The 24,289-nt window shown below is 40.1% G+C and overlaps 1 protein-coding gene across 4 annotated transcripts in view; it reads right to left on the bottom strand.

Moving 5' to 3' along the window:
• ksr1b (kinase suppressor of ras 1b) overlaps positions 1-24,289 on the bottom strand; it is a 32,079-nt gene that overhangs the window by 2,958 nt on the left and 4,832 nt on the right. For 3 of the 4 annotated variants that reach the window (XM_047379444.1, XM_047379446.1, XM_047379447.1), the window contains exons 2-20: positions 17,818-17,958; positions 12,839-12,986; positions 12,265-12,754; positions 9,260-9,441; positions 8,979-9,048; positions 8,789-8,872; positions 6,968-7,029; positions 6,780-6,889; positions 5,716-5,884; positions 5,404-5,445; positions 3,682-3,730; positions 3,523-3,586; positions 3,170-3,448; positions 2,888-3,084; positions 2,704-2,800; positions 1,687-1,820; positions 1,346-1,477; positions 1,120-1,255; positions 900-1,033 (exon numbers count right to left, since the gene is read on the bottom strand). In XM_047379444.1, the coding sequence (XP_047235400.1) occupies positions 900-1,033; positions 1,120-1,255; positions 1,346-1,477; positions 1,687-1,820; positions 2,704-2,800; positions 2,888-3,084; positions 3,170-3,448; positions 3,523-3,586; positions 3,682-3,730; positions 5,404-5,445; positions 5,716-5,884; positions 6,780-6,889; positions 6,968-7,029; positions 8,789-8,872; positions 8,979-9,048; positions 9,260-9,441; positions 12,265-12,754; positions 12,839-12,986; positions 17,818-17,958 (2,720 nt within the window). The remainder of the gene's footprint in view (positions 1-899; positions 1,034-1,119; positions 1,256-1,345; positions 1,478-1,686; positions 1,821-2,703; positions 2,801-2,887; positions 3,085-3,169; positions 3,449-3,522; positions 3,587-3,681; positions 3,731-5,403; positions 5,446-5,715; positions 5,885-6,779; positions 6,890-6,967; positions 7,030-8,788; positions 8,873-8,978; positions 9,049-9,259; positions 9,442-12,264; positions 12,755-12,838; positions 12,987-17,817; positions 17,959-24,289) is intronic. The other variant, XM_047379445.1, reaches the window with a different exon arrangement.

Below are 24,289 nucleotides of genomic sequence, written 5' to 3'. Positions count from 1 at the left end.
ATATGGATCAATTGGTTAATTGGTTGATCCATACTGGTTGTACACGGCGCTCTGTCAAAATGTTTCAGTACGACTGGTAAACTACAAAGCCGCACCGCTTGCAGCATTACGGCTACCGTAGTCAGGGGTGTCGCCGAAGTAATAGCGGTAAACACCTGTACTGTGCTTACTCCTAGTCCAACACAACAAACTGTTTCTTTTACGTGTTTACTGAATCAGGGAAAAGTTCCCTTTCACGTTTTAACTAACGTTTGATTTCAACTTCAACTTCATAGACTCCAATGCATTCCTAACGTGCGGTTGGCTCTATTGAATAGAATTCTATGTAGAAGAGACCTTACCATGAGAGTGAATGGAGTTATCAGAACGCTGGTTTGTAGTGTATTAATAAAGTTTGACTGACTGTTTTGTTGACATTCTCTTTAGCACAGCTCCATCTAGTGGATGCATAACGCAACCCCAGTCAAACGTTTGACTGCAGTAGCTTCTATTCTATGCGCCTTATAATCCGGTGCGCCCTATATATGAAAAAAGTTCTAAAATAGGCCATTCATTGAAGGTGCGCCTTATGATCCGGTGCGCCTTATAGTGCGGAAAATACGGTAATTTGTATATACAGACGCTGAGGCTAACCACCTCTTCACTATTCTCACCCTTATACCCTTGAGTCAATTTAACATAATTTCACATTTAATGTTTATTATATAAATCACATTTTTGTATGCCATTTTATTTGTTTGTCATTTTCTTGTGGTGTCATAAATCATGACTGCTTAGGTCACTGTTCCACAGGGAACCCCAAAAAACAGTAAAAAAAAAGAAAAGAAAAGAAAAGTACAATCTTTGCGGTATTTGCATGTCCAGTGTCTTCACTATAGTTCCATCTGTGGGATACCTACTCTGCAGACTTCCAAAAGTGTCCCGGGTGGGACAGCCTGCGGTTGAGTTTGGGCAACTTCTCAAGCAAGTCAGCCAGCTGGGTGAAGGTTGGTCTATCTCTCGAGTCAAACGCCCAGCAGGCAGAGAGGATCTCCTAACACAACACACCACAGATTTAATATGTTTCTGGAATATATCAAGTCTAAACATAATATTCTATGAATGGTGGTGCCGACTCACTGTGACCTCCTTGCCCAGGCTGATCTCCCCCAAAACCTTCTTTATGCCCTCTCCACTCCCAACCTGCCAGATGGTGGCTTCAATAGGCTGGTTAGTAATTGGCCAGTCTCTAGCTTGAAGCTCATACCAAATCGTTCTTAAAAAGGAGGAAAGCAGTGATATAATGATTCTTAATCAGAACTCTCAGAACATGGCTGTAGGACTCAAGAGGTTAAATACAACTTACCCAAAGGCATACACATCTGCTGCTGTTGAAAAGGGAAGGCGATCCTCGTTGTTACCTGGACTCATTTTACACACAATCTCTGGTGCGAGATAACAAATCCAGCCGTGTGGAAGTCTGAGTTTATTTTCACGCCTGGGACAAAAAAAATAAAACAAATAAAAATCTTCACAAGCAGGCCAGTTCTTACAGAAATTACTATCTGACAAGCAGAAGAGATGGCTGCAGGGCTGCCACTGCAGGCCTCAGCAAGATTTACAGATCACTGCAGCTCCCTCGGTAATCGCAAAGCAATGTAAACAGAACTTCAGCTGAGCTTGAGGTTTTAAGGTAGCATTTCTCACCTCCCCTCCTGAACGACTCCAGAAATCCCAAATAGGCCAAAATCAGTGATGACCACTTTGTTGGTATCATGGAAAACATTCTTGGACTTCAGGTCTTTGTGAACGATGCCTTTAGCGTGAAGATAGCCCATTCCCTGGATCACAAAGGTGACAGATCAGGAGGTGTTGTCAAAAAGGCAGATGTTCAGATAGATTTGTGAGTGCATGAAAACCTTGAAGTCACCCTCAAATAAAGCACAGGACCAACCCTATGATTTGTGCATTAAAAATAACAAAATAAAACAGAAAACAACATTATTGGTAACGTCGGTAGCATTTTAATGGGCCTTATGATATTTTTGGGGTCCCAAGAAATGGATTGTTCGTACCTTCTTATTTTTACTTAAAAACATATTCTCATACAACTAAGAGATATGGCTCACAGGTAGATAGTCGCTATTTTAGATTTGAGTTGTGTGTTTTTGTAGCCGTCTGCGGCAACTGCAGAAAATAAATGATGCGGACAACTGGGTATGCTGGTGGAGTCGTAGTAGTCATAAAACGTTACAGTTTCAAAACCACTCAAATCTTCCACCGTTCAGTTCCTAAAGGTATAAATGAAATGCAAAAGTACCTAAGTAACCATTTAACATCTGCTTGTTATGCTTGTGTTGCTCCAAAGAGAACAGAGAAGGAACAAAGTAGATTTTATTATCCTGTGCAATAAGAATTGGAAACAACCAAATTTAGGTGTTTACACTATTAAGTTTGATTAAAATCAAAACCAATAAATGTTAAATAAAATGTTGATACAACTGTCATAAACAGTATGTTAAATTAGTTTGTGATCAGTAGGAATAATAGTTGCTTTCTGTTTTAAATGAAAGTTAATTGATTATAATATAAAATTTTGGCCGCCCCAAATACAGAGTACTATTTGTCGATGGTACATCCGAAAAAATAAACGGGACACTCACAAGACTGCACTAAAGGTTTTGGCAGCAACGACACCATGAACATGACACACAAACAAAATACCTTTACAATCTCCTGAGCGATTTGCCTTGTTTTATTGATATCCAAATTGTTTTTAGTGTCCCGAACAACTGAATACAGCGTCCTGCCTTTGCAGAAACTGTTGGAGAGAAAGATTACACAAATGAAAAAGCTTGTTGTAGGATGGCAGCAACGTACGAGGTGTGTTTGGTTTTGCCGCTTTTACCTGGTGATGATGGCTAAGTGGGGTGGAGCCATGCAGGCCCCCATGAAGAGGACCACATTCTCGTGTCGGGTCTGTCTGTAGTTCATCACCTCCTTCTTAAAGAGCTTCAGGTGGTCCTGATTGTTTCCATCAATTTCAAGAAGTCTGATGGCAACCTCTCCATGCCACCGACCTTTGTGCACTCTGCCCCAGCGACCCTGACATACAAAAAATGAAAAGCTCCAGAGTGTCATCGATGTCAAAGTCTTAGAAGGCAACTTTCCTGTATCTGTGAATTCTCACCTTTCCAATGAGCTCCCCGAGGTCCAGCTGCTCAAAAGGAATGTCCCACTCCTGCAGGTACACGCTCGTCTGACTGGGCTTGCGGGATATGGGGCCCTTCCACTGGTTTCCGCAAGAGCATGGCAGATCATCCAGCTCATCGCACTCACCATCTGAGCCCATGTTTATCCTCATGTCCTCCCTGTCCTCCTCGTATTCCCCTCCATGGTCATGTCCGTCATCATCTTCATTGTCCTCCTCCTCTTCAGGATCTTCAACTTCAATGTCTTCATCCCTTTCCTAAAATCAAGCAGTAAAACATTGGTTTGTACACAAAACACAAAAAAATCTCTAACAGCATGTTGCGACATTACCTCTTCATCTTCATCTTCTACCAGCTCAGCGTGTGTGTCATCTGCTGATTGTTCTACCTCATTGCTGCAAAACAGAGCATTGATATCCGAGGTAGAATTAAAATATATATATATATATATATTTAAACTCGTAAATGAAATCTAGTAAAACTAACTTACACTGTGTCTTGGAGGACATCAGAGTGTACATTTGCAGGACTGCAAACATCTATAGAGAAAAGGACAGCATTGAAATTGATCAATAGTTGTCCCACCAAACATAGATCATGGCTGCTCAAACAATTCTTCAATATCTCCAGTAGAGGGTGTCAAAGTGCTGTTAAGAGCCAGTATGCCCACAGGGATGAGGGTATGGAAGCAAATCGTTACCATATTTCAAATGAAAAAGCATTTCCAGAAATGCTTTTTCATTTTAAGAATGTGGCTGCATTGTTTGACTCATAAATGAAATTAGTTATCAATAATCCTATTTGGATTTGCATTTTCTTCTTCATGACTGCACATTTTATGCCATAATCAAAAAGAAAACAAAGCAGACATTGCTTTTTTGTTTCGTGGTCTGCCCGCAAAGTACTGCCCAGAACTCGAAAACGAAAAAGCATTCCGAGCTGCGGGCGCAGAAGAGTGACGTCAGCAGCCGCTCTTCCTCAGCTCCCTGCTGACCGAGCTACCCAGCTTGTTCGGTAGGGGGCGCTGTGCATGTCTGCATTGCATTACATTGCAAACGTGCTAAGAAATTGATTGAATTGCAGCAGGACCGAGCTCAACTTATGGCAGTGGCAGGCAGAACTGGTAGTTTCGGTGGCAGGCTGTGGCAGTTCCGCCACAGGCTGTGGCAGTTCCGCCACAGCCTGCCACCGAAGCTGCCACCGGAACTGCCACAGCCTGCCGCAGGGTGGCACGGGATTCCGCAAGGATGCCAGAAGGTGCCAGACCGGCCGTAAAAGCTTGCCAATGTGGTTGCCGCTGTTTTTGTGGAAGCTGATGCTGATTATCGGCAAATGGGATGTCATTATTGTTATAGCCTGTTACCTTTAAATAATGATTTCATTATTGATTATTATTTAATAAACAGCTTTAGACCCATAACATAAGGTGATTGTATTTACTTGACATGGAAAATAAATAGCACTATGTGTATGTGTGACGTGTTGAAAGGATGACCAAGATTTATTGCACAAACAGCCGGTTTATTATAGAGCATGAGCGGCTATTCTGAATTGTCACTAACAGAAAAATATAAATAAATGCTTAAAAACACGCTGGATGTCCCAGGCCATGAGGCTGCCACCGGAACTACCAGTTCTGCCTGTCACTGCCACAAATTGAGCTTGGCCCTGCTGCAATTCAATCAATTTCTCAGCACGTTTGCAATGTAATGCACTGCAGACGTGCACAGCGCCCCCTACCGAACAAGCTGGGTAGCTCGGTCAGCAGGGAGCTGAGGAAGAGCGGCTGCTGACGTCACTCTTCTGCGCCCGCAGCTCGGAATGCTTTTTCGTTTTCGAGTTCTGGGCAGTACTTTGTGGGCAGACCACGAAAACAAAAAAGCAATGTCTGCTTTGTTTTCTTTTTGATTATGGCATAAAATGTGCAGTCATGAAGAAGAAAATGCAAATCCAAATAGGATGATTGATTACTAATTTTATTTATGGGTCAAACAATGCAGCCACATTCTTAAAATGAAAAAGCATTTCTTGAAATGCTTTTTCATTTGAAATATGGTAACGATTTACTTCCATATGAGGGAGCTACACTTACAGCTAATATCTCTACAGAAATCATGCAAGAGGAAGAGAAAGCTTTATGAATCTAATGGTTATGGAGCGGTGTGATGGCACAACAAGGACTCAATGTGTCACTTTGGGACAGTCAACTCACCAGGGAAGATAAACTGCTGCCTATGCTGAAAGTAATACGCAGCTTTGCAAAAATACAGAGAGGGGAAAGACAGCATAGCAGGAGATTCTGGGTTAGTGAAGGTTTAGGTTAGGACAACATCATAAAAGCACGGATTAGTGTTAATGTTTATGGTGGAAACAGAAAGCGTAAGAAAAAGGTGTGCGATGCCCATACCATTATTGGAGAAGGGAAAATGGGCTTACACTTATTCAAAAAGCAGAAATAATCACTTTTAAGTGTCTGGATTTGTATGCGTTTGTCAGGCATGGGTTGCTTTGTGCTCAGGTTTACCTGGAAAGTTAAATCGGCTGTCTCTGTGTCCTTTGGGCGAAGGGTTAGGTGGTGGGGTGGCACTAGGGGGATTGCTCTGCTGGAAAGGTGCAGGGGAGGACGGTGTGGAAGAAGTGGTGGAGGATGGGTTGCTGCTCGAGTCTGGCTGGTTCATTACAGGAGGATGATCCTGGAGAGACAGGAAAAAGAGAGTTTAGTGAATGTGTATATTACTGCTTTTAAGATCATTTAAACAACTTAGATACTTTATACTGTTATTTGAGCTCATAGGAGGCAGATGTCATTTCAAGACGGCATTATTACAGTTAGAAGTTGCTGAAAGTCACTATTGCTGCTTAGCTTTACAGCAGGAAAAATGAGCAGATGGCAGAACTAACAGAAAAAAATGATTTCTCACTTACTGAAAAAAATTAGGTCATTTATTTAACAAGAACAACAGAGAATTACACCTCTTAGTCTAGCACTTGAGTGACACTTGCATTGTTAATATACAGCACTGATAAACAGAAAAGGGATCCATGCTGTTTAGATTCCCTTGAAAAAGTATTTCTACCCCTTAAACTTTTCCTGTTTAGCTACATTACAAACACAAACAACGTTTTTTGGAAGAAATTTTATTTGACAGATTGAAAACAATTTCCTCTCTCCTCGTTCCACCTTTCTGCAACAGTTTTATCAATGAAATTTAGGTCTGGACTTTGAATGGACCATTCAAACATACATACATGTGTTAATTAAAACTAACAAACAGAACAGCTGCAATTAGGTTGAGATAAAATAACACATAGGTGGACTCTAGTATTTAATAATTAGATGACTTGTAAAGGCAGTTGGATTTTATTTAGGGGTATCAAAAGGTTTAATATCAATTCACAGCCCTTTTTAGATATCTACTTGTAAAAAAAAATTTGATAACCACAGATCATTTTACTTCCTTTTCACAATTATGTGCTACACTGTGTTGGTTTCTCTCATTAAGTCAATAACACTGAAAATTGTGGTTATAATATGACAAAATGTTAAAATGTTTGAGGTATTTTTTGTATACTAGTGCGTCTCTTTACCTTTTTTGTAATGGCCTTTGGTAATGTTCCAAACTGCGGAGCCTCTTGTGGCCGGTCCACAGGGTTGTTTATATCAGAAGGAACTGACTCGGTCCTCCTAATTTTGGCAACTACAGAAAACATAATTATTGTCACACAAGTCCTGTATCACAAATTGGGAGAAAAAAAATGTAAACATAAAAATGTACTTGGTAGAAAGGAGATCCTGCAGGATGGAGCCTCCTTTGTGCATTTGTTGTGGCACTTTAATCTGCACAGACAGCAGACAGCACATAAGTAGCTTGGTAACAATTAGCATTTAGCACCAACAGAGCTCCTCAAGTCCAGATCAAGATTAAGTCAAGCCATCAGAGCCCTCTACTAGGAAACAGGATTAATAGCTTACCAATGTAACTTCAAGTTCAACACAAGGTTTTCTGTGGTGTCAAGAAGCCGGTTCACTTTTTTAATTGTGTTTCAATACAGAATTAGTTTAACCTGTTTCAGAACAAGTTTGGTTTGCATCTGATGTCAGATTGTAGAAGACTGTTTTTGTTACACCTATGTAAATATTTAATGTTGGAAACAGCAACAATGGAGTAACCTAGATAAGAAACACGTGTCACCTGATTTCTCCTCTAGTACATGTGAATGCAGATGTCATACCTTAATGCAATTGAAATACCTCTCTGCGTCCGTGAACGCGAGCTGGTAGGACCTCACAGGGAAGCACCCGCACCTATTCATATTATAGTTTGGTTTGCCTAACAATCGGCCATTTTTCTTTGTCTGCAGGCCTCGCCCTTGGAATGTGAAAACTAGGGCTTACTAAAAAACAGGAATTGCGACACTACTGCTAAATATTGTAATGATGATATTGACTGTGATGAATTCACATTTTCCTGTCTACTGTTTCTTTTCTACAGTGACCATGACCCCACCATCCTCCAGGAGCTTAAGTATCTCTGCTATTAAAAATAAAAAAATCAGGTGTGGGCATCAAACCTGGATAGAGTTCATGCAACTGCCAAAATGTATTCATGGCAAGCAGAGTTTTATTGCATGCTTTGAAATATCGCAGCCACACAACTAATACATCCCAGCAGCCCTTTGCAAGTGGTTAATTGGACAATTAAGATAGATACTGCAATTTAAAATACTGTGCAGCCTTATTTATTAATATTAATCTTAAAATCTTAAAAATCTGGACTGCATGTGGACGTCTGTAGGGAGTTCTAGCGGACCCTAGTAGGACGGTACAGATAAGTAAAATTACCTCATACTTCTGGGTCTAGCAGAGAGTAAAGTGGACTCAGAAGTATGGATTAGGCCACTGAGTGAGTGACCAGAGTTGACATATCATTTAGGACCAACTTAATTCTTGAGACAAACTAACCCAAATCTGGATCTCTAAACTGACCCTGATTTGTAGTATGGGGCCCAGGCTACATGAGATGCTAGTCAAAATGAACAAAATAAATAAAAATGACTAATTAACTACATGTGTTTTTTTATAGACCAATGACCTGACGTTGTTAATGTTAGCCAGGCAGTTGACCAGACTGTGCGATGTGCTACTCTGTACACCGCAGCGTCCGAGGGAAAGATGTTGGTGCAACATACTGAGGAGTAATCAAAAAAAAAACTTTTTGGACCCTGCCTCATTAAAGAATTGGAAATGAGAATTCCTAGGAACCGGAATCAAAATGGAAAATCACATTCGGTAAAATGTTAAAACGATGCTGACCCCAGACAGGGCCATTTACTGTGACCCGACTAGATTAGGAATTTCTTCTGCCAACAAACATTTGTTATTTGTGCCTTGATCCATTTAATTAGTTTTTAACCAAGAAACAATATCCACAATATATGGTCTTTCCACCATTTTACAATAAATATACTACTGAAGAAATCTGAAGATGATTGAATTTCGATCTTTTTTTCCGTTGACATTTTTCACAGGAGACTCTTTGAAATCAGATTTTATTTCAAAAGACAGAAAGGCCTTTTAAACAGAGTACTCAACTTACCGACAGTGTTTGCATTTAACACCGAACATCATGTTCTTCTGGCACACTTGACATGTCTGAGACAACCAAGACTTAGTTGAAAACCTACAAATAACAAATTCATGTCATTCCTGCAGTATCAGAGCACTGTAATGAGTCTTTTCTAAGTAGGAAACAAAGCTAGCTTGCTTCAGTGACATGAGTTAATTACCTGTGTGTGACTGCTAGACCGATGTCCCTCCTGACTGCTTTTGGGGAGCTACGGTGCAATGCTACATTATCTAGGCAGGCAAAGAGATGGAAGACAGGAAGATTAACAACACTGTTGAGAAGGTTTGAGACATGCTGTGGTGGTCCTGAGTGGATTTGATCATCACAAACCGGTCTTACTTAAGCCTGCACACAAACTTACACAAAAACAACTGAAATATATGAACATGCATTTAACATAGATTTTCTATACATCTCTTTAAAAAAAAATGTATGGCCTACTCTTAATTATGCTGTGCTCCTCAATCAGCGTGGGTGTCCCTGGCAGGGTGTAAGGTGCGGTGTTGGGAGCTGGGGTTACTCCAGGGGACCTTGCAGGCTTGACTGGATATCGAGCAGGCGAATCCTCACATCCATTCCCATTCACTTGCATATTCTGTAATAATTTGTTCTTTTTAAAACACCTGAAAGGTAAAAACATGAAAATAATTGAATTACTTACCGGTATCAACTAGTATGACACCTCTGAAAGTCTACAGCAGCGCTTCAGTTTTTACAACACGGGGAAGGTTATGTAACCTCTACAAGAAGCCACATTAGAGCACCTTAATAGCATTGGCACAATGACAAATGTAACATCCTTAACACCCACATGGAGGTCACAAGAGGAGCTGTGCCAGACCTGTGCACACATGTACTCACACGAGAGGAAAGACAGCTGGGAAGTAAAACACATTTTGTATATCTGAACACACAATCACCATGTTTGAATGTCTTTATTCTTTTCTGTTTGTTGTTATTCTGTGGGTTATGTTAAGGACAGTAAAACTTGCAGAGACTATCTTCATCTCTGATCATTGCAGTGGTTATACATAAGCATGGTTTCCTTGTATCACTAGAACATTTTTTCCCTAATAAAACTTTCCATAAAGCAACAGGATACTGCAGATAATCGTGTGGCCTGTTTGTGCATCTACACTCAATCACAACACAGACAGATGGGGGGAAAATAGAGTTTGAGTGTGTTCCCACCCCTGAGCTTTAGATTTAGGAAATGCTTCCTGTTTTGACATGACTCATAATCTCTGGGAATGTGTTTGGGATTAGCTCCCCTCAAACAGTAAGAGCAAAGGAGCAACAGGCAGGATGTGAAGGGATGCTACACAGGGAACGTGAGCGGATCAAAGGAAATCTCTTCCTGAGTCCTAAAACAGACTAATTCATCATTTGAGGAAGAGACAAGAGGAAAATGTGTCACACTGGTGACATTGTACCAAATTCTACTCCACTCACTGAGCTGAACTCATCAAAATTGGCAAAATGATGTGTGTAAAGTTAGCAAACTAGTTTTATTTCATATTTATCAATCCGTTATTAATAATATTCAAATTTCAGTGATGAATGTGGAGATAACTATTCACATTTATCAATGAGGAAAACTGAAAAATTCCAAATAATTCTATAAAATATTCAGAAGATTTATTTGAATTTAAGAATAAATAAAACATTTAGGAGAAACAAATATGTCCAGATATCTCAGATCTAAACTGTGAAAAACAGACATGCTTTTCATGGCATTTCCTGGCCAATACGGATTTTTGCATTTCCTTAGTGTCCTATCTGCTCATTTAGATTTTGATGACTCCAATCTTTTTCTAAAGATTATTAACACATGAAAGAGAAAAGAAAATGTGCTACAGATTGTTTTCTAGAGTCAGAGATAGTAGTTGAATCCAAAAAAATGAAACTAATCTGAGGAAACAAAATGGTTCCAATGTTTTTAGTTTCGATAAATTTGATTTATAGGAAAATAAATTTGCTGTTGTTTCAGTATTTGACTTGCCACCCACCAATCAGAGACGACAAACGATTGGCTGATTCCAATTTAATTGGTGGAACTCCAGTAAAATTATTTTAGAAATTTTATCTCTTTATTATGTCAAATGTTCAGCTATAGTCCTCATACATAAAACAGACAAATGTATGAACTGACAGTCAAAAGTTTCAGATACACTTAAAAGTTCTCTTTCTTTTCATGACTTTTGCATTGTAGATTCTCACCAAAGACAACAAAACTATGAATGAACACACATGGAATTATGTAGAAAAGTGTGAAATAACTCTAAACATTTTTATATTTTAGATTCTTCAAAATAGCCACCCTTTGCTTTGATGACTGCTTTGATCTCTTGGCATTCTCTCCATGAGTTTGATGAGGTGGTCACCTGATATGGTTTTCAAAAGAGTCTTGAAAAAACTTCCCAGAGGTTCATTGAAAGACGGGCAAAGGTTAATTTTTCCGTCATCAGAGCAAGGGGCGGCTACTTCAACGGATCTAAAATATAAAACATATTTAAAGTTACTTTACAACCCTAAACCTTGCAGCAAGAAGGTCCTGGGTTCGACTCCCGGCCGGGGGTCGTTCTGCATGGAGTTTGCATGTTCTCCATGGGCATGCGTGGAATCTCACTGGGTAATCTGGCTTCCTCCCACAGTCCAAAAAAAACATGACTGTTAGGTTAATTGGTCTCTCTACATTGCGCTTTGGTGTGAATGTGTGTGTGCATGTTTGTTTGCCCTGTATGTCTCTGTGTTGCCCTGCGATGGATTGGCGACCTGTCCAGGGTGCACCCAGCCTCTTGCCCATCGACTGCTGGGGATAAGCACCACCTCCTCCGTGACCCACTATGACATACGCGGTATCGAAGATGAATGAATGATTTGTTTGCTACATAATTCCATATGTGTTAATTCACTGTTTTGATGCCTTCAGTGAGAATCTACATACAATGTATATAGTCATAAACATAAAGAAAACCAATAAATGAGAAAGTGTTTGTAAAAGGGTGGTGTATGTCATTAAAAATGTTGAAATAATTTGATGATTTCTTTGCAGGCAAAAACTGATTAAGGATATCTCTGGATATCACCAGAGCTGAGATATCCTCCTTTATCTGGCTTAGCAGGCATTTACTGCAGATTGTCTGCAGGTGCTTTTGCACATAGATTTGTAATCAAGAAGTAAAATGCAGCTCGATCAGCTTTGGTAATTTTCTTATTCAATCCTTCAGGTCATACATTTGGTTCCCACAGCATGACAGATATTGCATGTCCACCCTGTGATTACTAGACTGTTTTGTGATTGTGACAGCTTAAAACAAAAGTCCAAACTGTTGAGACAAACATCTTAAAGATCTAGGTGATTATACTTCACCTATCAGAGGTGCATTTTCACCATTGTCTGACCTAATAGATTTTGATGTGACATGGGTGGTGAGTTCACCTACTTGTTGTTGGGAGGATCCTCGATGCGATTCCCCAGCTGGGACTCGTGGCTTTTGCTGCGTGTCAGAGTTATGTTGGGGAGCAGATGCAGCACCTTGCGGGACGGAGGTGGAGGAGTGCAGGGTGGCTTCAGTTTGTTGCGCCTCTTTGAGGGTGGTGTTACAGGCGGAGTGGACGTGTGCCCTTGGAGCCGGGTTGTGCGTGGCCGAGGCATGGGGAATAGATCCGTGAAAGTGCTGTCACTATGACCATATGATCCCAGCGCATCTGGTGAAGGTGCTGCTGAAACAGACCCAGAGCGTGGATGAGGGAAGGTCGCAGTGGGGGTGGATGGGGTGGAGTGGATGGTGGATGGGCGGGCTAGAGGTGATGGACTGTGTGGGCGAAAGGGATTTCCCAGGTAAAGCAACTGGTCAGCGGTTAGTAAAGAGCCGCTGTCCCTCCTGGTGTGCTCAGACAACCAGGAAGCACCATCCTCTTTCACTTCGCCTCCTGTAAGAGAAAGAACTAGAAGTAAACCCAAACTAATATACAGATTTATTCAATTAGGGGGGCACCATTAGTAGTAAGACATACCTGATTCAGTGGCACTCCTTAGACAGGAGAGGGCAGCACCAAGTCTAGCACATTCTTCTGAACTGGACCCCAGTCTTCTCATTGCATCTCTCACCTGAGCTCCTGTCATCTGCAGGAACGCGTCCAGGGATAACTTTGCCTCTATTGCCTGCAGAAAATAAATGAAAACAGACAGATTGCTGGGATTTAGTGATGGTACAGAGTAATGATGACAGCAACATAACAGATGAATAACTGGGAAGATCACAGGAGTAAACAAAGAGACTCATCCCTGACTGAAAAAAGGAAACATATTACAAAACTTTAAACTATGACTTTTACAGTTCCCATATTTTTTAAAACCTTTCTGGTTTGTTCATAATACCTACATTTTCTATCAGTGAATATGAAGTGGACCTATTTTGTCTTTAAAAACATTACATTTGTAACAAACTGGCATTGTATAAATTATCTGGACTGCATTAAAAATACAGAGTCAAGCCCAAAGACAAACAGCACACATAGATCTGATTAAAGCAGACATATTTCAACCAAGGCCTGAAAGTAAGAAAAAATGAATTCAAACTGTATTGCACACACCTATCAGCATGTGGGGAATTTTAAAACTCGTGATCAACAATGGACTGTGCAGTACTTTAAAATGGTAAAAAGACTGAACTCATATAGTGCCTTTCCAGTCATACTTACCACTCAAAGTGCTTTACACTACAGCCACATTCATGACTTCACAGTCATACTGGTAGTTACAGTATTAAACTGTCAGTGTCCATTTCCTATATTTGTAAGGTTCAACAGCTTTGCCATGGCCCTGCAAGTCTAAATGACTTTTTGATGGTTGAAATCTGGACTGAATGTCCTTTTAGTGTTAGAATTAGGCTAAGGTTGAGCCAATAGAAAGCATCATTTCAATAGTCTCCACAAAGATTAAAAACAAAATAAAAGCTGACTAACAGTATTCAGGTGCACATGTTGATTCAAATATCAAGATTCACTAAATCATACAGAAATTTAGAAAACTTAGGACTAAAAATATATCCAAATGCAACAGAGATGGTGTCTTCAGGCTTTACTTGGCAGATATAGATTTCTGCGTTTCTTTGATTTGAGACCTGAATATAGCGCACAAAAACTCCTATGTGCCAATACTGTTTAAAAAAATGCATCAAGCGTGGGCCATAAAAGAATATGAACAGCAGGTTCCTATAAGTAGATTTGAATCTAACAGAAAGCGAGGGCTTACAGGATTATCTGCTTGTATGCATCAAAGCATATGCCCCTCTATCTGGTTTTAATAAACTAAAAACAAAGAACAGGCCCATTGATGATGTGTTTACAGACTAATAAAAGTTGAAGTTTTGATGCAATCTGTGAAAAGAAAAAAAGAAATAATCGGATGACCAGTTACTGATTAGAGCTGCTCTAGGGAAAGTTAGTCATATTTTGGTCATCGGCTAATTCATTGCTGGAAGTTCCCGGCAGGACAATGAATAATGTTTCATACTGGCAAAACAGCAATCCCATTAGTATTAGTATTAACATATTAGTAAAAGCAAATCATGCAAACAACATGATTTGTTAATTTTTAGTTATAGATGATATAGTTAGGCGGACCATTAAAATTGTACCTTTGTGGACTCTAATCTACTAATAGGCAGATGGGCTTTTTGCCTTAATAAAGAATATTAATAAGAACAAGTGTAAAAGAAGGACGTCAATATAAACATTACATTTGGACTGCTTCTTTTAAGCAGGGAAACAATAACATCACAAACAACACTCCATGGATTGCACAAGGACATAGGACCTTGTCCAGCAAATTTAGGATGTTATTTTTCTTCACATGGGAAGTGCGTAAATGCTTATCAGTCAGGTTAAACCCTTGCTCTGGGAGGGCAAACACTGATCACCAAACTAGGGCAACCTCCCATTCTCGTGTGTACACTGTAAGCAAAATGAAGAGCACACAGGCGGACAGGCAAAAACACTAGCAAGGATAAGAAACAGGAGAATTAAAAGTGGCCATGGGCCTGCTATCCTTGCAGCTCTACAAATACATAATTACATTACAAGTGTATCTACACTAACACGTAGCTGATTACTGTTCAGAAGGCTTTGTAAGAGGCCAAACTGTAGGAAAACATGGGCCCAGGTCGGCGTTTTACAATTTAGGTTCTTTTACTCAAACTGACAAACAGGTTAAAAAAAAAAAAGTAAAAAGAAAAATAGGGAAGCATTAATTTATAAGGCCACCCTGGGTTAATAAATGTTACTAATTCACAGAGAAACCATTTAAGCAGCCAGACACCATGAGCTGCTCATGCCAGTCATGGACTTACTTCCTGCAAGCTGAAGCGTGGGAGCAGAGCTGCTGGACTCCATAAATAAGAAAGTAAAACCATCAGAGGGTTATTGGAACACCCATTAGATAATGCAGCCCTCATAGTACAAGCCATGGATACGCACTGTACAAACCTTGGTCTGATAATGCACAATGCTTTAAATGGGTCAACATCAAGCCATGACAGCAGAACGTCTATTAGAATATCCCTGTCTGTAGACAACACTTTAATAATCACATTTTATATTAGCATAAAGCTATGGTGCCTTGCAAAAGTATTCATTCATTCATTCTTTCATGTTACAACCACAAACCTCCATGTGTTTTAATGGCATTTTACATGGCTGCCAAATCAAAGCAGTGAATAACTGAAGTGAAAAAAAAAAAACTCCACAAATTTTAAGGTTTCTTTAAAGAATAAAAATATGAAAAGTGGCGACCAATCGTTTTCACTCCCCCAATAAATACATTGTGGACTTTAACTGGGCCCTTATAACACGCTTTGATGTGAACAATTCAATCAGAAATTTTAATTTTTAGGGCTGCAAAATTAAGTCTTTTGCAGCCTCTGGTAGCCTGCATTTATCTTCATCTATCTTACCATCAACCTTGACCAGCATTCCTGGTCCTGTTGCAGAAATCCACTGCCACAGCATGACATTCCCACCACTAAGTACTACTGTAGGGATGGTGTGTGCACTTCAAGTTTTACCTCTACACAGCATGTAGCCCAAAAGTCTCACATGACCACAGCACCTTCTTTCCCTTGTTTGCTCTGTCCCATACATTGCCTGTGGCAAACGTCAAACTTCTTGAGGCTTTCTTTCAACAAGACTTTCTTCTTGCTACTCTTCAATTAAGACCAATTTAGGGGAGTGCACAACTAATAGTTGTCCTATCGACAAATTATCTCACCCGAGTTGTGGATCTCTGCTGCACCTCCAGAGTTACTATTGGCCTCTTTGCTGCTTCTCCAATTAAAGCCAATTAAAAGGTTTGAAGTTGTGCTAAACCCTTTCCATTTTTGGATGATGGATTGAAGAGTGCTCTGAGAAATGTTTGAAGCTTGGAATATTGTTTTATAACCAGTCCAGCATTACATTTCTTTATCAAAACATTTCTTCTTGACCTGACTGCTGTGTTTCTGGGTCTTTGTGATGCTGTTTGTTACTAATAAACCTTTACAGAACAGCTGTATTTATACCGAGATTAAATTACACATAGCTAGACTATTTACCAGTAGGATGACTTATGAAGGCAACTGCTTGGAGGGGAATTTATATAGGGCTATCAGAAGAAAGGAAATGATTAAACCACAATTTTTATTTGTTAAAATTTTAAAATCATCTATTCCGTTTCTTCCCGTTAACAATTATACACTACTCTGTGTTAGTTTATAACATAAAAAGCCAATAAAATGCACTAAAGTTTATGGTTGTAATATCAAAAGGCTTGGGGAGTATAAATACCTTTTCCAAGGTCCTGTGTCCGCTTAAGGTAAGTTTGCCTTAAATAGCGAAACAAAGACCGCAAAAGTGAGCAAGAGATGAATCAAGTGCAAAACAAAGACATATATACTCAGATATTGAGAAGCACCGTTAAGATAAGGGGAAGTGCAGAAAAAATGAAAAGAAAAAAAAAAAGGCTAAATCTTAAAAAACAAGAGGGTTGCAAAAAACATCGTAAAGCAAAGACAGAGAATGGAGGAGAACAATAAATGTGTGCTGAAGCTGACAGCGAGAAAACACAGAAAGTCAAACATAATCAAGAAAACGTGAAAGACGAAACAAGCACGCAAAAACATCTGGTTAAATTATGCCAGCGTACTGTAAAAAAGAATAAAAAAACAGCTTCTTTTTTTCAAAAAAGGTCATTTTCTTACAAAAAGGTGAGAACAAAGTGAAGTAAAACTGAACCACACAAGATAACGTCACAGGAGTCTGACTCATTAAGCAATCTCAGACGTGTTTAGACTACTTTATAAGGAAGGTTTTTATCACTGCTCTCATCTGGGGAACAGATTAATGTCCTTAGTTAAGAAAATGAGTTGAAATGGAGTATCAAATAAAACTGATACATTTTAATGTCTGCACAAATATCAAAAACTCCATCCCACTCAGCGAAAACCAGGATCAGTCTGAGAAAGCTTCCATAAAAACAAGAGGCTTCAACAAATATTAACTTTGTGACATTCCTTATGCTCTTGCAGAAAAGGCATTTGTTAGTCCAACAAACGTGGGATCAACTTGGAAACGACAGCAATTTGGAAAGTAACTTTTTATGCAATCAAGATGAGCATATCTAAACATGAACATCTTACAGGATTTTGACAATAACTTTCCTTGTTCCATTAGTCTACCACCATGTGTTTTTAAGCTTTGTTAAAACCCCTTTAAGATAATCTTTTAGTACTGTTTTGGGTAAAATTGCCATTTTTTTGGTTTATGTGCAAAGCAGACAATATGATTGCATTCCTGAAATAAGCTCCACTTTTATATCCTAGAACACCAATCAGGCATTCCTCACGTACACGAGAACAGGGTGCTGAGTACACACACTGGAGACACATCAGTGTGACACAGGACAGACCGCTTTATTCCATCAGAATATACTGGTATTCTTAAAGAAAAGCATGGCGTACCTGGATGAGCTGTGGTCGCAGGTTGACGGTGCGCAGCCAGTCTCGTAAGTGCGGGTAGCTGTCCAGGGCCTCAGGCCTCTCTGTCTCTGGGACTTTCTTTTTACACTGCAGCTGTTTACAGATGTATTTCATCAGCTTTACCTGCAGGGAGCAACAGAGGACACGACAGAGACGGGAGGTGAAGGTTAGAAGGGACACTCACTTTCCTCTGCCCTTTAAATAATAATTTTTATTAACACAGCACAAAATTGAGCAGTCATTGGCGGCGTGTATGCAAGTGAAATGACACATACTGACCTGACAAATACTCCCCATTAACACACACATCCCCAATTCAATCAAGCCACATGCATGAATCATTCACTTAATGTTAAAAGTGTTTGTTTCCATTCGCCCTCCATATACAAGCCGGCAAATTAGACTGAAATTGCCAATCATTGTACGCAGGTTGGCCATCTAATGAGGGCATCTGTGGTACTGGCAGATTAGAGCATTTATAGCGAAGGAGCCGCTCAGTCACATTCAAATTCTCACAGATGGAAGAACAGCAACATGAACAGTCAATTTTAAAGTTAGCAACAAGGTTACTGTACTCATTTGTCATCAGCAACTCTGAGACTTGCTATATTTTTGCACCGTCGGTCACAATCGTGCCTATATATAGTTTAGTAACTTATTAAAAAGAGATGAAAGAATACATCACATCCTATCCACTTGTACTGCATTTTGATTTATAGACAGCATTCAATGCAACCACACTGTTATGACTAGATGGAGGGAACATAAAAGAGAGCAGAAACACTCCTATCATCATGGTTCGGTGCAACTCAACTGATGCAGAGAACGCCACCATACTCCACTCCTCCTAATGTTTAGAATATGTATAAAAGCATTCACTGAACCTTTTCACACCTTGTCATGCTACAACCACACATTTGAATGCATTTTAAATGGATTTCGTGTGACAGACCCTCACAAAGCAGCAAATAATTGTTGAGTGGTAGAAAAGGACACCACACTTTAAAATTTCAAGTGTTGCATGCATTTGTATTTACCAGCTTTCCTGTCCCTGCTGAAAAAGGCAACCCCACAGCATGATTCTGCCACCACCATGAGTTATCATGTGGATGCTATGTTTTTTCTGCACATATGTGCCAAAAACTTCAATTGTTCTCATCTGACCCAAGCACCAACATATTTGCTGTGTCCCCTACGTGCATTTTGGAAAACTGTGAATGGGATTTCTAATTACTTTCTTTCAACTATGGTTTTCTTCATGACACTCTACTATAGAAGCCAGATTTGTGAAATGCACAAGGGAAAGTTGTCTTTACCACCGGTTCTTCACAGAATGGTTGTATTTAAACAAACTTCATGCTACATTCTGCATAATTTTTCTTCCACTTCACTGACACTTATTTGCTGCTGTGTATTGAACATAACCCCAATAAAACACAATGACATTAGCAGCTGTAACAAGAAAAAACATGAAAGCATTCATGTCGTGTCAATACTTATGCAAAGCAGTGCATATCCGCTAATCACCATATTCTTTACTCCAGTCTGAGTTTGTTCTGTGTTGAGGTTTCAGGTGACATTAGTCATAAGATAACCTTGCTGTGTTCAAGCCTCTGTAATAGATTCTGTTGGAGTCCTATTCTTGTCTTTAAAAACCTGTGGGACTTTAATGCTTTCATGTCAAGTGCAGAGGTCCATTCTGCGAGTATTAACAATGAACACCGCGGTGTTGGTTTGCAGCAGCCTGCATTGTGCAGCTCACCATGACTGTATAGTGTGTCCTTATCTCATGGACTATCTGAAAAGAGTCCATTACAGCAGGCAGCACCTTCAAATGAGCTGTGCAGGACCAGATAGCTTGCAATTCACCACATACCTGTTGAGCGCCGGGGACAACAATGGTAAGTGTGCGTCTTTCTCTGCACATTCAACCACCCAAGGGAAACATCCATTTGTCAGCCAGAGACTCACAGAGACTCTTGCAGCCTCGTATATCTCTGAAAAATGTGGCCTTGAGTTGTGAAAAGAGCTGCAAATAAAAGCATCTCGACTTGAGCATGAAAAGGCTGCATAAAGGTGGAAGATGGTGAGGATGTAATTGCTCTAGGTGTTGACCCTCACCCTGCTCTTCAGCTCTGCAGTCATTCGTCTATTATCAGTTGCAAAGAGTGCATTTGAAAATAATTACAGCAAATGTAAGTTGATAAAAAGCCTTACTCTCAACCAGTAAGCAAGGGCAAGTCATGAAAGCTCATTGGTCAAGATAAGAATAAAGAAATACAAACTGACAAACAGAGCTTGTAAAGTACAATCACTGTACAATGTGAACATGCCATTAATCTTGAACTTAATTCCCATTCAATCAAATAACTACAATCTAATTACATATTTCAGATTACTGTGGTGTTTCTCATATCTGGACCGGCATGATCAAACAACAGGAGGCGTGTACTCAATGTGGCTAATGAACTACTTCTTCACCTCCTCATACACGGGTGCAGCACTGTGACGTCAGGTTACCTAGCAACCCTTCTTCTGAGTCGTCAGTAACATTTCACTGGGATTTTCCCATACATGTGACACACAGAAGTTAAAAGGACACTTCTCAAGATATTAATGTCACCATAGGTCTGCAGCAGAAAATAGCAGCAGTGGCTACAAAGTACAACCAGCGGGTTTAAATACTGTCACTCACAAGGCTTTCACTTGCCTGTTAGGGCCCCAAAAACAGTGAGACAAATAGAATTACATAAACACCAGTCCCCAGATCCTACACTGATATGGGCAATGAGCGTATCTGTATCTTGAAAGCACAGTCGGGTACACAGCTAACCGGGAGATTATAAAAGCCCCCCCTTGCATTTTATTTTTGGTGCAGAGCGGAGAAAACAGCGTTTGAGGTCTGGCCTGGAGGTGGTAGGTGGGGGAGGAGAGATGGCGTCAGAGCCCACCTGTCAGCGGAGCCAAATGACACCATGGAAACGGACGAATGCTGTGCAGAAGATGAGTGACAGCCACCAGAGAAGAGAGGAGGGGGAAGGAAAGAGGTCCCAGCAGCAGTCCAGCCTGACACAGCAGACTTGGGGAGCTGATCCCACCGCCTCAGTTGTTTTTTCAAGCCTCTTGCTGACACAGGCACTTTGGTGCACCTGCCAAGGATAGCATGGCCTAGCTGAGAACTGAGCAGCCATGTTCAATCGCACAAACTGATATTTACACAGGAAGGTCAGCTTATTTTCTCCCCACATTAAAACACACACATACAGATGAACACTAGGCATGAGCCGCTATGAGATTTTCAGTGTATGATAAAAAGTCCTACAGTCAAAGATGAAAAGAAAAATGCTTTATCTAAAATAGAAACAAAAAACAATTATTCCTACTGTGGCAAAAGCAACATAATGATAACACAATTGTCATGTTATCTATTAAATGTATTTATCACATTTATTCTGATAAAAAAAAGGTTTAAGCAAAAACAGTTCTGCTTTTCATAGATTAACTATTTGTACATTCTCCATAAAGAACCCGAAAATTTGGCTCTTTACTCAAGGTTGCAAAAGCAAGAACAAAGTCCGTTATGACTAGATTTCCTACTTCATGAGAAACTCAAATGCAGAACTCCTGGGACGGAGTAACAGGAGAAATGTTGACAGAATGACAACACTGAACAGCTGTTAGACAGCACACAAGAAAAATGTTCTGCCCAGATGATGTGCTGAGAAGAAGCACCTAAAACCTTCCAGGCTTTCAGTAAATAAAAACATCATTGTGTTTTGGGAGCCCTAGGAGAAAGAACTAATTTCACCGTTCTTTGGGAGCAGAGCTGAACAATATATTGAATCACAACTGTAATCGCAACATACTTGTGTGCAATATTACAACAGCAAAGGATATTGCCTTTCAAGTACTATGCATTCAAAATCTGCATGCTAATAACATGTTTGGCCTGTCAAACATTATCAATATGGTCATCGCAACATTTACAAATTGCAGTTGCAATTTTATATTGCAAAATACCCAAATTTGTCTATTTTTTAGTGAGGGAAAAATGCTAGCAGCTTCCTTTTAGGCAGCTGACCAGAAGGGTCAAGCAACAGGTGGGGGATGGGCATATGTTAGAGAGAAAATGTTAGTCTTGAAACTAATTTGGTATACCTTGATGTCGGTAACCACCCCATGCGTAATGAATGATATAAAGAATATTTAAAGAAAGCTCAAAATATCTTGAGACTGAAAATTACCACATTGTAAAATTAGATTATTGTAACATTTAGTCATATTTCATTATTCTAAAATATTGAGTTTAGCATTTTGGTTGTAACCAGTTAGCTGAATCCATCTTTCTGCCCGAATCAGCACAACAAATTTTAACCGTAATTTCAATACCTAAAACAATAACATTAAGGTACGCCATCAGCACCATTAAGCGTTGCGGCTAATGGTAAAGTCTGCCAACACATAAAAGAGGACATAAAAAAAAAAAAAAACAACCACAATCGCAGATGCTGTCATCAGCAGGCAGAGGTCTGTTGGGGGTAAGTAGCTGACAGCTCAAGACAATAGCCGACTGCCCCTCCTCCCTTCTTGCTACTAGTAGAGCAAGCTGATGTCAGGCTGGGAAGGGGAAAAGGTGATCAGGATGCTACAAGCTGATGGTGAAGATAACTTCATGTCCAAACTTGGATAAACACAGAATACTAATGAGGTCATTCCAAAATCAGCTTGAAGATGATGCATCTCATGCCTTTTTTTCCTGTTTACTGAACATTTAGACATCTGCTGTTGAAAATTTCTTTAGCCTTAGGACTTTTTTTGTCCACCAAAAATTTTTAAGCTATAACTCTGCTTTCTACTGATTTGCAGCTAGAGCTTGCAGATCCTCTCTTCCCCACAAAGAGCAAATTAGGACTCAAACATACAGGATGTAATGCAAGAGTTCAGGAAAGATCATGGCATTCCCGCATTGCCAAACTATTCTGCTTTTCACATGATGCTGCTCATTCTTATTGGCTACGCCTCCCTTACAGCAAGGGGGAAAAACCTAAAGGAAATAGAGTCAAGGTCAGCGCTGGTGGTCACCAGAGCTGTTTCCTCTACCGCTGTCTGCTTCCATGGCTCCGACAGACACAGCGCCACAAAAGCAGCGGTTGTCATGTCACAGGAGGCGGCCCAGCCGATTGGCTTGGATTCTCCCCTCCCCTATCCTGCCTGCTCTCTCCTATCGCAGAGCCCCTTTGCGCGTCATTTGATTTTCTTATTTAACAACCAACCCTGAAAATGCGTAGGAAGCAAGATGTCTAAATATAGACAGAGCCACAACAGCTCGCACGACGAGCACACAGCAAACTCTCCCCCAACAGCATGAGGAGACAAAACAGAGTGACGTGTTTGCTGTTAGCTGATCATTACAGAAAAAAAAAAGACGAGCTCCTGAAGAATACCTCACAACATTTATTCAGGGATAAGCAAAAATAATAGTGCTATTTCCGTGCATCTTGATGTGGTTGGAAAACATAAAAGTTGCTGAGGCAGTGCAAGAGGATATGATAAAACTAAAGTCAAGAGAAAAAAGAGCTGCAGTTAAGAGTAACACAGAGGCAACATGAGAGGCAGACAGAGACCGAGCTGAGTGGGATTAACATGTGAAAAGTGAAGTACCAGCTAGCACTCCATTTGAGAGGGCCAGTATCATTATCCTCTCACAGGCAAAGACAGAAAAAACACACGGTTCAAGAGGAACAATAAAGCTCGCCCCAATGAGAGAATAAAGCCAGTTCAAGCCACCCTTGATTGCACTCCAATATGGAAACAATAACCTGGAGCACCACCAACTTCACAACTTAGACAGATCAAGCAAATTCAGCGTCTGAATTAGCGGCCTCGTAAGTAATTACATCAGTCCCGCTGCAGAGCACAAATTATGCCTGATTGAAATACAAAACAGCATTTTAGGATTTCATCCTAAATCTGTCACCAACCATATTGTCTCCTGGCTTGTAGCAGATCAGGAATGTGGTAAGACAATGCTCAGGGAGGGCTAAACCAAGAAGTGAAAGTGATGTCAGTTGGCAAGTTGCAAAACAGTGTGCCAGTAAAGACATAGGAAGTAAGGCAGTTGATCTTCAAAGCAACCTAAGACCCCCTCCCACAGTTAACCATAAAACTGCTGCAAGACTTCTTAACTATCTTAGTAATGATGATCATGTTGAATATAGGCATGGGCATCTTATTGGTATGAAGGTATACCAAGGCTTTAAGCACTTATACATCCATCCATCCATCCATCCATCCATCCATCCATCCATCCACCCACACACACACACATACATACATACATACACACACACACACACATACATACATACATACACACATACACACACACACATACATACATACATATACACACACACACACATACATACATACATACATATATATATATATACAC

Source organism: Girardinichthys multiradiatus, chromosome 11, assembly GCF_021462225.1.
Source record: "Girardinichthys multiradiatus isolate DD_20200921_A chromosome 11, DD_fGirMul_XY1, whole genome shotgun sequence".
Classification (NCBI taxonomy): domain Eukaryota; kingdom Metazoa; phylum Chordata; class Actinopteri; order Cyprinodontiformes; family Goodeidae; genus Girardinichthys; species Girardinichthys multiradiatus.
This window is presented reverse-complemented; position numbering and strand designations above follow the sequence as displayed.